Source organism: Sander vitreus, chromosome 12, assembly GCF_031162955.1.
Source record: "Sander vitreus isolate 19-12246 chromosome 12, sanVit1, whole genome shotgun sequence".
In the NCBI taxonomy this organism is placed as follows: domain Eukaryota; kingdom Metazoa; phylum Chordata; class Actinopteri; order Perciformes; family Percidae; genus Sander; species Sander vitreus.
In genome coordinates, this window is record NC_135866.1 from 19,846,706 (window position 1) to 19,861,209 (window position 14,504).

Below are 14,504 nucleotides of genomic sequence, written 5' to 3' on the forward strand. Positions count from 1 at the left end.
CCCCTCCACACTACAGTGCGGATCGGGCCGCATTTTTCTGTCCGAGCCCGGCCCGCGTCCGACAGAGCAGTAACCGAACCCGACCCGGGCCCGACAGGCATTAAGATATTTATGTCCGAGCCCGACACAGTTAAAATCTCTTTTTTTTCTCATACTAATTACACATATGTTTGTTTGTGTGGAAAGCCTGCTTTTATTAAGCAACTGTAGGAAGGCATTCGGAATGTCAACATTTGACCGCATCAGCGCACACGGGGAAACAAGCGCACGTTAACTACATAAACACATATTTTTAATTTATTTGAATCACAAAAACTAACCTTTGCATCAAGTGAAACAGGCCCATTGGCTACCTACATAATAAGCTGTTTTAAATTTAAAATGTTCAATGCCTTATCACGCTGATGTGACCGAGCCCGACCCGAACATCATTTCTAAATATCTGTCTGAACCCGGCCCGGCCCGTCAGGTACCGTCGGGTCCCGTCAGGTCCCGTCGGGCTCGGGTCGGGTATCCATCCTACGCCACACATACATTCCTGGATAGGAGAAGAAAAATGCTCTGGGTTGTTTGCATTTCTTTAAACCAATAGTCTTGAGCAGCGCTAAGCTCTCGACACAGCGACGGTGGCTCTGAAAAATGTTCTCGGGAAGGAACTTGTTTAGGTGGAACATTTGCACCCCGCAAAAGAAAGCGCCACATACAATATTAACTTAAGTTAACTGTTCACACAATAAAGTACCAGTGTATCGCTGTGTGTATCCCCACCAATAGGTCCCAAAACGTCCCAGTTAGAGAGTAAATGCTGTAAAAATATTCTTTGTAAATCTTTACAATTATTCCCAGAGAGAACCAAGCAGGTCTGCCATGTTGCACGATCCAAATTTTCTTAAAAACTTGCCAATTTCAGCATGTAGCTTGCTAGCTCGAAGTTTGTTGGTGTTTCCTAACACTAATGGTGTTTTGCAAGGCGAGGGACATCGATCCAGACTAATAAAAAATAAACACAGAATTTAGTAACAGAACTTGAATTTCTGTCTCAGTTGTCTCAGCCTTTGTACTGAAGTTTTTGTGCCATGAAGCCCCTACTCCACCACTTGGTCACTGCTTTCACTAAGTCACAGTGCTGATGCAGAGCCCTCTTGGTGCTTGATCTTTAACCAGTGCAACACATTTGCGCAATTCTGCTAGCAAGTGTTTTGGGACTGAGGAGATAGATGGACCGGTGTTGTAGTCAGCCCCCGGATCAGTTCAGAAGTGATAGTTCTACAGACGTATAAAAAAATCACTTTCGTCCTGGAGGCAGCCCGGGAAGATCTCCGTTTGTCGCAAACACATTTTTTATCATCCTCAGAATGGCGTTAGTCGAGTCAGCGACTGCGACCCTTTGAACTGAACTGAACAAAGTGATTTGAATCAGCATAGATTTGAGATTTCCACCTCTACTTAGCACATGCAGTGGTGGAATTACTCATCTGTTACTTTAGCAAAAGTAGCAATACAGCTCTATTTAAATTCTCTGTTACAAGAAAAAAAATCCTGCATTCAAGATTTCACTTAAGTAAAAGTACAAAAGTATTTACAGCAAATTGTAATTAAAGTATTAAAGTAAACATAATTGTTAAGCAGAATGGTCCATTTTTTATTTAAGTTATATTATTATTATGAATATAGCATGTTACTGGAATATTATTACTGATGCTTTAACACGTAACACGTGAGCATTTTAATGTTATTGTTGGATAGTTTAATCTGTAGCACAGTATCATATTTTTGTTTGTAAAATCTGAATATGTAAAGTAACTAGTAACTCCAGCTGTCAGATAAATGTAGTGGAGTAAAAAGCAATCATGTAATTAACACAACACTAGCACTTTTGAAAGGGCACTGCACTAGTTGTCCTTAACATACAGGAACTTTAGAGTCAAAACCAAAACTAAAGTGCCACAGTCAATAAACAGAAGACTTTTGGAATACATGTATGTTTGTTTTGTTTGAGTGTTGTGAGTGAGCTTTAATTCCATAGGGATGTTATCAGTTTTAAAGCAGAAAATACTCCCTCATCCCAAGAAAATCCCTATGGGTTCTTTCCTCTCATGTGTCTTTCCCAATTAATTTTCTATGGAGTTTCTGAAGGCTTTTTTCAGATCTGCAACACATGACTTTGGTAAAGATCTGTTCACTTTCACAAATATTGAACCAAATCTCTCAGACCATCATTATAACACAGAGAGCTGAACTGATGGCGTTTAATTTTAAACTATTTAAGGATGAATATGCGCTTACTGCCAGGGGTACTCACACTCATATGAAGTGGACGATTATGAAGCATGATTACACGGCAGTGACATTCACGCTAATAAAAACAGATTAAAATGAAATTCACCACATATTTGGAGGCCTATGAGAGTGGAGCATCTGTTATTATTAAGGTAATCCACGATTAGACTGACTCACCCCTCATGATGAATTAAAGATGAAACATTCATGTTTGGTTTTTACTTTAGACTGTTATTTTAACCCAAGGCATCAGCGAGCCCTTTAAGGTTCATTTGTGGGGGGGTTTTGTGCCACTTTTCTGACTTCCGGTTTGTTGTCGCTGATTCTGGTCCAGCATTAAAAATAGTTTCCTCTATTAGACTCTTATTGCTCAAATTAGAAGATTGGTCACGTTCCCTCAATTATCCTCATTTCAATGTACTTGAGTTTTTATGTAACAATTGCTTTACATCATTGTCTGCCTGCTCTCATCTGACAACCACAATATCTAAGAAAAAGGGGAATGCCTTTAGGTTATGCTCTTGAAATATAACTCTAACCACAGACTGAACTTTAGCCCAAAGGACATGTATGAAAACCCTATTCTTAGCTGTTTTTATATTGTGTTATAATACATACTGTAGAAGGTCACCTATGGAGTCTTTAGACAGTTAGTGGTGTTTAATGAGCAGATCTCTGTATTGTTTAAATCTTGTGTTCTACAACATAAATGAGGCCCAACACCACAGACTGAGCTACTGCCACCCCAAATTCAGTGTGATTGACTTGTCTTATAAATGCACAAAAAGAACATTGTTTGTTTCCAATAATAAGTACAAAAGTTACCTTGGGTTGTAAAGACCTTTCTAAAGGTTAACATAATTAGAGGAATGTAATACTGAATAATCCTGATTCTGTGGAATGGGAAAAGACCACAGGAATGAATAGGTACACAGGGAGAAATTAAACTGCCCACACTATCAGAAACAGACGGACAGTGTCACACCTGTGAAAACCCACACATCCACATCCACACAGACCTAAGTACATACACATGCTATGAAGGACCAGCTGGCTGGGAAGCAGAGACCCAGGTCACGCAGGCCCAGGTGGCAGTGCTGTAAAGTGACACTGTGATTTAAGTCCTGTGTCGTGGTAAGGTCTGTTATCTACCACCGCTAACAGGGCCGCGCCGATACGGTCCAACAGCCAGCGACTGCAGCTCAGGAGGTAGCGCTGATAATGGATAGCTTCAGCCCGTGCAACTTCCAGCCGCAGTGCGCAATCACATGAATCATATGTTTAAGCTGCTGTCAAATACGTTTACATCCAGGGATGTGGTCAGACCTTTCATTGTCTTGGCTCCTGTTTGATGTTGATTCAACTTTTTCCTGCCTATTTCTGTCAGATGTTTTTTTTTGTTTTTGCTTTTTAAATGGAACTAGAGAGTAGGACGAGGAGCAAGAAATGTCCCTGGACGTCAATGTGGTGATGTGCTTTAGAGAGAGAGGTGTATCTTGATGACTCAGCTGTCTCTTTGTTTGAAAATACATAAACACGGTTTCCCTGCCAGCAAGCAGAGACAATTTTCAGAAGAATCCTGTGTATGTAATAATGTATCTGTTGTGTATTCATGAGGCGTAAATCTGATCTAACAGTAGGGGGGGACAATAAACATAAAATTTCGGAAGAGCAATTTTTGAAGGGGACACAAATAATACAGCCAATTATACTCGTAGAGGACATGTGTACACAGAGGAAAGCCTTAATACTATCATTAGTTTAGCATGGAGACTGTACCATTATCCTTCTTTTCAGCGTTTCTCTTGATTCAATGAAAAAGCTGACTAAATTGACCAAAATATTCTTCTTTAAAACCATGTATTCATTTTTAAGTTGTTTACAATCAAGCCACAAAAATACCTTAAAACATAATGACTTATTTTCAAAAAGTGTCCCCACATAAAAGAAATACAATGCTTTTGTACACTTGTTAAATTAGCTGATCATAATGTAAATTAGTGAGCCACTGGTAAAGCTCATCTGCTAACCCTGACAGCCACACACCTCCAAAAATATGAACTAAGCTCAACACACTTACCTGAGACTCTACACCTGACTGTCCCTGGTCTCCCTGTTCTTCAGTTCTTTCTGTCTCCTTTGCCTGTGACGTTAGTATTTCCATAAGCACCCATTCTTATAAAGATGTTACCAAATTGTCTTGATATGAGGACTTATTGTACTTGGCGTTTTGGTGTACTGAAAAAGGATCTTATGTGTGTTTTTCATTTCTCTGTCATTTTATCTGAGCAACAACAACACAGATCTTTAACGTCAGATGTCTAAATATGAGTTAGTTTCATAGGTTCACCACGCGGTCATATTATAATTATGAAATGATCTTGTGTCCTCCACATAAATATTAGGTTTCTTCTAGGACAGAGGATATATATTTAACTGATCTGCCACTTAACTTCATATTGAGCAAAACACAACTCTAGATCTTCAATATTAACCCTAATATCAGTTCACACACATAACGTTAGGCTTATCGCTGTGATAACGTTAGTTGTAGTGGGTGCATTTCTATCCAACAAGCTATAAAACAAGCTACGCTACATTATATTACACTAACTCAGCATAATTTCTATTTGAGAAAAGAAAAACTTCATCCGATGTTTAATGTGAATAAAATAGCCTTGAACCACCTACTTACTACATAATGTCACTACCCGATGTGACTGTGAGTCTAGTGCAGATCCTGACATACAGCATGCAGTGGACCAAACCACTGTGAGGCAAGGGAGGGGGAACTCAAAATGTTTCTAAACTTAAAAAGCATTTTTTGGGGTTTGTATTGTTTTACTACTTACACATATATTTTAAGTATACATCATTATGTTATTTACAATACACAGCATTGTTTTAATGATATTTGTGTGTATTCAATAACTGGATGGTACAGAGTTTAAAACATGACTCCTGTATCTACATCTCTGTACGTTCTAAAAGAAACTCATTACACATTATTGTTATTTAGAGGGCCCACTCACTTCCAAATTACACACTAACAATGTATACCATAGTACGTACACCTTTTTATAGTATGCTTTTTTTTAAGTCAATATACGTCACCGTTTTGTTATTTGGAAAATGATACAACAAATGTGCCAACAAATGTCAGTTACACTGTGAACACATATTTTTTCGCAACGTTAATCCAAAGATACAGATGTATTCTATCACTTCCAGTTAAAAAATGATAAAGAAAACTCATTTGTTTGCATTCTAGCTGCAAACAGTACAGTTTATACAACAAAAATGAGTGCATCATACATATTGTATAACAGGCCTTTTTCACAGTAGACGTTTTGACTTGTCACAGTAGGAAAAGCACAGGTGTAAATCATTAAATTAATAATGGCTGAATTTCATTTAGGTTCAGGGTCCTGGTATTGTGCATGCTGAGCTTCCTGACAGATTCTTTACATATGGTTTTAAATTACAGGCTGAGAGATGGTTATTTGGTTGACTGGCGAGTCAGTCAGCCAGCACTGCATTACGCCAGATCAGCAAGTCAAAGTTGAGGCGACACCTCTTCTTTGCTGCTCACGGCAATCTGGATCTTTAGAGTTGTGTTCGATCCCTGTGCCATCTCCGCCAAGCTGATGATTATTCCCCACACCGTGCAGCAAGTAGTGACAGTAAACCAGTGAACACACACAAATGACAGGATAAAGGCAGACGAGCTCCAGTAAGAGTGTTTTAAGAGTGTTATTTTGTTGTGAACATTAAGACATTTATAAATGTAGTTTGCATGCATAATCAGAGAAAATATATCGACAGTATATATTTTGGGATTTTGTTATATTGCTGTGGCCTTTAAGAAAACTAGTTTGCATGTAAGCAACATAAAGAGCTGTACTTTATTTCTGGAGTAATACCATATTGTATAAGCTCAACAGAATGATAGCAGTCACTCCCTTCTCTCTCTCTTATTACTTAAAATATACTGAGTTACTGCTGTCTAGTCTGATTTAAAAGCCATTACCATGAACACTAATTACCTCTCAATACTGGAATATGTGTAGCCAAGTTTTAGACAAACACAAACACGGAGATGCAGGGAAGCAGACATATAGAGAAACCTCTCAGAGCTCCTCACAAATTCATTAGATGCGGTTCATTGTTCACATCTCGAGTTTCTGTCTCTGTTACCAATCAGTAATGATTGAAGCACTGCATCACACCCAGGAGCATTATGTCCTGTAATGAGATTCCTCTCCCCGAGCATACCTCCCTAATCCTATGTCTCTATCTGCGCTTTGTGGGCCTTCAAAACAGCTGAGCCAGGCTGAACATGGACGCTGTACATGAAATTCTATGTTAACCCTGCCATCCTGAATAGAAGTCGAGACAATAGAGCTGGAATGGACTAGATGCTATGCCTATTACCGAACATGTTAATCCTCTTAAGAAGTTAAAAGAGGTCTGGATGACATGAGGGAGAGGCACGAGTGTAGAGCTCTATGGAAATCAGTAGAGGCTAGTCTGAGAAATGAGGTTTGTCCTAAACAATAGCGAGCCTGGAGCCTGGTTCTCGTAGTCATTAACCTGCAATTCTCTTTAGGGACTTAATAGAGAAAGGAAGTACTAGGTGGGTCTGTCTTTAAATAACAGAGTGCAATTTTAGCCTAAATTGTTACAAAATCTCCCAACAAACACTCTTTCCAACTTTTCAGGTTACTGATCTGTAGCTTGAATATTTTTTATAATTTTTGCTATTCAAAATGCGCCAAGGCGCTGTCAGAGAAGTACGGCTGCAACCAGGTGTTTAGAAAAACTGCCAGAATCATGCTACCTCATTAACTGGATTTTCCCCAGACCAGCATTTGGCTGTTTAACCAAGAATGCACATGCTTCTGAGGCTCCTCATAAAAGCTTTTCACTAGAAAATGGCCTCCAGTGCCATGTTGAGCCTCTTCAGAGGGAAAGCTAAGTAACTGACTTTGATAAGGCCTCTTGAAAGGGAGGATTTAAGACAAGGAAAGCACAGAGCGTTGAGCACACCATCAGCATCGCTAAGGTCAATAGCAGTGAACAGAACAGTGAATGTAAAAGTATTGAGTGGAAAAATTGGAGGTCTGCTGTGTAATGTTGTGATGCCACAAACAGGAGCAAATAAATAAATAGTATCTGACTCACCTGTCTTTACCCGTCTCATTCTTGAAGACCATGTCACAGTATTTCATCCTGTCCTCTGTGGTGACATAGATGCGTGCATGAGGGTAGTTCTCAGCCGCCTGTCGCAGCATGTTGTACACAATGCCCTTCCCATCCTTCCTCATGTTTCGTAGCGGCCCCCACACGACGTACACGGTGTCATTACCCTGGCCGAAGAAGTACTGGGGCTTCTGCAGCAGTAGGGGGACGCTGGTGTGCGAGACAACTCTCAGCGTGGTCCGCTGGCCCACGTCACGTTCGAAGCCCCTTGTGGGCGCGTTGTTCATCCGCCAGATGCAGTGAGAGCGGTCGATTTGTGGGCCGGCAGCCTGGCCCAACATCTGGCCAGAGCTGGACACGATGCTGCAGAGCTCACAGTGCAGCTTCAGATGCTGCAGGAGAGGAAGCATTAGAATTGCTCGATTAAGACAAGTCCAAGTCAAGTCTCGAGTCAATAGAGGCAAGTCTGAGTTACGTCTCAAGAGTGTCAGGGTAAGTCTCAAGTTAAAGTCAATCAGGACAAGCCTAAGTCAAGACTAAATTCAAGTTAAGACAAGTCCGAGTTGAGTAACAGTGTAGTCTGGGTAATTCTCAATTCAATTCGAAAAATAACGGAGACAAATCCAAGTCAAGACTCAAGCAGATTGAGACAGGGCCAAGTCAGGTCTGAGGTCAAAGTCAATCAAGACAAGCCCAGGTCTCAAATCCTTTCAGACAAGTCCGAGTTGAGTAGCAATTATGCCAGGGTAAGTCTCAAGTCAAGTCTAAAATTAATAGAGAAGTCCATGTCAAGTCTCAAGTCAAAATCAATCAAAATTTAAGTTTCAAGTCTGTGAGAGTAAGTTTCAAGTATAAAGTTAATAAAGACAAGTCAAAGTCAAGTCACAAGTAATTTGAGACCTGTCCTAATTGTGTCTGAAGTTTGTTAGCGTAAGTCTCATATCAAGTCTCAAATTTACAAAGTCAAGTCACAAATATTCCTGAGAAAGTCAAGATCCAAGTTTTTCAGGTCAGAAGCTGACTATAATAATGCACAGCCTTAGTAATGAAATATGCAAGACCTGTCTGTAGCTGTTTCATTTGTTTTAAATAGAGGCTACAGCTACGGTTAAAGAGACAATAAGCAATCTATAAGTTCTATCAACAACCACGGCAACAATCAGTGGTTCAGCTCACACAATAGAGGCACAAGGAAACAAGATAATAAGAACAGAGACCAAAGAGAAAGTAAATATATCACAGTGAAAAATACTGCAGTGCTTTATCATTTTCTGCATAGCTTAAGAAAAAGGCTTTTTATCTTGCTTATATACTGATAACAACATCCTTTTTCATTAAGAGGCTAAAAATGCAATAAAAAAAGTTGGCAATGGGACAGGGGTGGTCTTGAAATGACTAGAATAAACACAAGAGTAGAATTTAAAACCAGAAATCTTACCAGCTATCAATTATCACTCTTTCAAGTCCTGCAGAATTGTATGATCATTATGTGTTCAGGGACAGAAATAATCTTTTTCTTTTATTAAGTATTTGAAAGAAAGTGATAAATACTCTTCGAAAATGGCCTCCTATTGTGCAATTTATTAAAAGATATGAATCCCTGGTGAAAAGAACTGGAGACATGTTTTAAGTATGTCTAGCGCTTGTCTTTTAATTAAACTTAATTAGGTCATTTTCTTAATACTGACGGATAACCCCTGAGTCTAGTTTTCTTCTAAAATATACTGCATCTCATGTAGTTTAATTTTCATCTCATGATATTACAGTTTGTGATATACTTTATATGTATGCAATAATAATATTGTAATAAACTGATGTTTTGCCAAGGGCCAAATAAAATAAAATACATTTGGTAATTATTTCTAAAAAAATATCAGGGTTTTACAGCCCTATATAATTTTCTTTTATGTCCTAAGACTAATGTCACTGTGCCCGGAACTAACATTGATTAAGTTAATTGAATATAGGACCTCAGAGGTTACAACAAAGTCTTACTGCAGCAATGCAGAAAGGAAAAGCAAGGGAGTCGGGTCATTTATCTTACTGTATAATTTTTATATATCTTATTATACTTTACTGGAGCAAGGGGATTTTTAATGAATCTTCAATAATAGCTCTTAGCTACGCTTTGCCAAGAGAGGAAGAAAGCTCTCTGAATCCCAAATGGGAGATTTACCTAATTGAAGCAAATATGCTTGGTTTGATTTGATGAGATTAAACTTACTTAAGTGAACGAATGCAAGAGAAAGTTAAAAAAGGAAAAGCATTGTGTCATGACTAAGCCCTGTTTGATCATTTGCTTAATGGAGAATAGCTGTAATGTCACTGGTTTGAATATAAATTGCATTTGTGCTGTGTTCTGGCCGACAATTATGAAACTCTCTCTTGCATGTTCTGCGTTTAATCAACAAACAAGAGAGTTTTAGTGTGCAAACAGAATCCCAGAAGACAACCCAGTAAATTACATTACGACTACTTGGCTTATCAGCACTCATACAACTCATTGTTGTGTATACAGAAGATCAACTGCTCAGAAAGGAAACAACACAAAAACAGCGTTTGTGTTGCTTTCATAAATTCTTGCATGTATTACTTCAACAGAGCTACCTGCCATTGCTTTTCCTCTCATGTATATATCAGCCATGGGTTAAGAAATGATCTCTGGACCTGGGCTGGTAGCTCTCCATTTACTTGGTGGTGGAGACACACATCACCGCAGCCTTGAGCTGTCAGCAGCTCGTCCATCATCACCCGCTGCCCTTAGCTCAGCTCATAACTCCATCACGCCTCTCAGCACACACAGATTGGCTGAACTCTGTGGGGAACACTGGTTGGCTAACTGCATGTGAGACACATGGGTTTATGACTGGAAACCTACCGCTGAGGAGTCCCTGAGCAAGGCATTTAACATACAACTGCTGCAGTGGAGCTGCCCAGTGAAGTCTTAGGTTGTACTTGATGCAGATAATTTATCAAGAGAAACAACATTAATCACATTTACATGCATTAACATCATAACAACATAAAAAGATCGAACGACTAAAACCCTATTAGAACATTTGTATTTAGTATATAGAACTGGACTTATAGCTCCCAACAAATCTCTGAACATTACGTCCTGTAACTCAATAAAATGTCATCCTCTTAGCTGTGTCATGTTGTTTCAGTTTCTAGTTCATGATGATACTGCTTCGTGTGCCATGCAGTAACCACAAATGGAGTGCGCTTTTATAATCCCAATAATTTTGGCACTCTCTTATAAGTACAAAATCTACTGAAAGCCTCAGAGTTTAAGGCACGAGTGTGTCAAAAATAAAGTGGGTTCTTTAAAGAAAAAAAGCAGGCTTAATGCTGGGAACTTGGTCATCATTAAATTATAGCACTGGGGTGTGAACTTACCCTTGACGTTCATTAAATTGCTCTAAACATGATTAATTAATACGCAAACATTATTACATTAATGTGCCAAGTCCCAGTGTAAGATGCCTCCATGGCACTTAAAAATTCATTGACTGGCTAAAGCTGTCTGCCAAATGATCCTCTCGGGGTACATACATACATACATACACACACATACACACATATATATATTTTTTTATTTTTTATTTTTTTTGGTCATTTGTACAATTACATAGACTATAAAGATAGTGGACATCACACATTGTTTTGTGGACTGCCATTTTGAAACTTCAAGTTTGGCAATATGGGCGTCGCCATCTTGATTTTTTGCAACCGGATGTTTTGAAGAGACGGCAGAGCTGGGATGATGCGGCCAAACCAGTGTTGTTTATGGTTGCAATGGCGCTGAAGGGGGAAAGTTGCAGTTTTTTTTTTAAGTTTGGAGATTTACCGGCAGGTAAACGCGGCCCTCCGGGTATTGCCACCATTCATCTGGTTGGCATAACACTGAACAAGACATTTTTAGGCGACCAAATGTTCCAATTAACTTTGATACAGTGAAAACACACAGTGAAAGGGTCAAAGTTTAAGATGAAAACATGGACCCCCAACACCAGTACCAAAACAAGTTGCACAGCTATTTTAATGTAGACAGTTTTATGGATACGCATTACTAAGCCTCTGTCCTTAATTGACAGGTCGGCGTGTGGGTTTTGTGCCTAAACCTAACCAAACTGCAACCATTTCACAACGTTAACGAAGTGTTTCAAACCTAGGTAAGAAAGTCTAGGTATGAGGACAGAAAACGCTCCTGTGGATTGTATTTCATGCCACCGCTAGGGGCTCTAATTTACAAAATGCCCTATGGGTCGTATAAGAGGGTAGGAAAGAACAACCTATATGGTTAGGGATGTAACGATTACCGGTGTAACGGTAAACCATGGTAAAAATGTTGATGATTACAATTACCATTTTCATTTAAAATATCATTATTATCACGGTGGATTACCACCATGTGGAAACCGCATGTTCCCAGCTTCATCCGAGTCTCCTGAAGTTGCCGCGCAGGCGCACTGCGTAGCCTACAGTGTGTTTCTTGAAGTTGGAATCATGGCGTGAGGAGGAGATGACAGTGCTCAGGACATTTATCAGCCTTGTAAAAAAGGCCATAGTTACACTTGCTCTCTCTCCTGAGATGATTGACCAATCAGTGATGAGAGTCATCGCTTTGATCTCCAGCCAATCACTCACGCTCAGACAGGAGAAGGGGACAGAACAGCAGCTGTAAACAGACTTTTTTCTTTATCATTCCTTTCCCGTTTTCGGACTTTTTGAAGTCATGTGTGTAGCCCAGAACGTAAGTTAAAACTATTCTGTAGCTTGCTAAACTGTCATGGGTTTTACTGCCTCATTATCTGTATAAACGTTTAAGCTACGTTTATTCATATTTCAATAATGAGTACTGCTACAATGTGGATTAAGTTTTGCCCGTGCTAGCCTACGACATGACATTTATTTGGAGTGAGAGAGATATATTATCGCCTTGATAATTTTGCTGTGTTTCTTATTGCATAGATGATAGATGTGCAGATTGTTTAATATTACTTGCGCAGCCACGTGTTGATATTCAGGTTGTGTTAGAGCTATTTGCTAGTAACGTGCAATCACCAGTAAACAGACTACGTGGAGCCACGTGCTTAGCTATTAAAGGTGTATTACACTGTTTGCTCCGTTATGGATATGTGTGCTGTAATAGATGTGGCTTATTCTCAGTTTGTGTTACTGAGCAATATGTTACATTTATGTTAATTATTACAGAGAAATGTGTGATTCTTAGTATTGTTCTTGTTATATGCTGGTGGCTATAACATTTAGTTTTGGTAAATAATGTTCATAGTAAGTCAGATGCTTATTAATGTGCATTATTATTTGCTTATATTTCAGAACCACATCCAACTTCACATGTAACGTCAAATACAACTTCATAGTTAACTTCATGTTCGAGTTGTAAATAAATCTTCCTGGATCTCAAAGTCAGACATCTCTGGTTCAAGTTCTTACCGGACACTCTACAGCGGGCCTGTGTTTCAGTAGACAGTTTTCAATAGTTTTTACAAGCCTATTGCCTATATTTTTGTAATATAATAAACACGGTTACACTTTTTGAAACTATTTCAGCTTCTGTAGGCCCATCAGTGCTTTCTGAACATATTGAACATACTTTTAAAAATACCATGATAATACCGAAAACATGATAACTTTTGTCACTCTAACCGTGAGGTTAAATTCATGCCGTTACATCGTTATATATGGTTATATGGTTTGGAGGACTTGTTGAGTAAGATTTGGAATGCAGGACTTGTATTTGTGACACAGTATTTCTGCACTGCAGTATTGTTACTTTCGTTAAGTAAAAGATCCAAGCACTTCTTCCACTACTGCTAATAAGGTAAAATACAGTTTTTGGGCCCTATCTTGCACCCAGCGCAATTGACTTTGTACACCGACGCATGTATCATTCCTATTTATCACCCGACGCACAGCAGACTTTTCCCTCCACAGACTCACGTCGGTAAATTAGGGAATGAACTTGCGCTCCCAAGGGTGGTTCAGCAAAAAGAGGAGGTGCGTTCCGGCGCAAACGTTCCCTAGTGCTATTTTGCAGTTTCAGAAAACAATTCCGCCACAGACCAGGAAAAACCTAGTCTAAAGTCAGTGGCGCGTTATTCAGATGCTATTTTAAGGGTGCATGCTTGGCCGTAATGTAGAGTGTGCACACCGCACGTACACTTTGCTTCTCTCATCTCATGGACCCAGCAGTTCCCATTTTGTCAAAAAGAAAAATCAATAGCAAACGTCGGTCTCCTCGGCTGTGAACCGCACCTGGCGTGCGCCCATGGATGTATTAAGAGCGTGCGCCTAGCAAATCCGTCCTTATTATAGCAATCCGCCATGGAACAAGCGTGCCTGCTTTTAAAGGGAATGTGAGATAACGCTCTGATTGGTTTATTGCACGTTACGCCCAAACCACACCTATGAGTAATGTAGCTACTTCAGACCAACCCATTTTAGATTTGTGTCGGGCGCAAGAGTCATTTATCCCGCCGGTATAATAGCAATAGCGCCGAGATCCACCCACAAAGCTACTTGCGTTTGGTGTTTGATACTGCGTTTCAGATCGTTAAAATAGGGCCTTATGTCTGAAACGCCATCTCAGAAAACAAATGAGAGAAAAAGTAAAGAGTTACTTTAACTAACAAAGCTGCTGATTCTGCTTAGTTTTTAGGTTGGCCTGTCCATGAATACTGCATCATCTAGCTACGTCATCAGTTCAACATTCTAATTTGTTCAACACTTTGGTTTATGACCAAATATCTGGAAAACTTTTGACATTCCCATCAGCCTCAGCTGTACTTTGTGTTTAGTGCTAATTAACAAATTATGATTATGATAACATGCTACACTAAGATGGTGAACATGGTTAAACATTACCTGCTAAACATCAGCATGTTAGTATTGTCATTGTGAGAATGACGTTAGCATTTAGCTCAGCCTCAGCTGGTCCAGAACCAGAAATATTCTCATTAAAAACATCCACAAAGAAATCCGAAATTAGAAGCACT

At 39.4% G+C, this 14,504-nt stretch overlaps 1 protein-coding gene across 1 annotated transcript in view; it reads right to left on the minus strand.

Annotated features, from left to right (window-relative positions):
- The window catches only part of st6galnac3 (ST6 (alpha-N-acetyl-neuraminyl-2,3-beta-galactosyl-1,3)-N-acetylgalactosaminide alpha-2,6-sialyltransferase 3), a 68,985-nt gene that overhangs the window by 30,280 nt on the left and 24,201 nt on the right, over window positions 1-14,504 (minus strand). Inside the window, exon 3 of the mRNA XM_078264927.1 lies at window positions 7,465-7,874. Within this exon, the coding sequence (XP_078121053.1) occupies window positions 7,465-7,874 (410 nt within the window). The remainder of the gene's footprint in view (window positions 1-7,464; window positions 7,875-14,504) is intronic.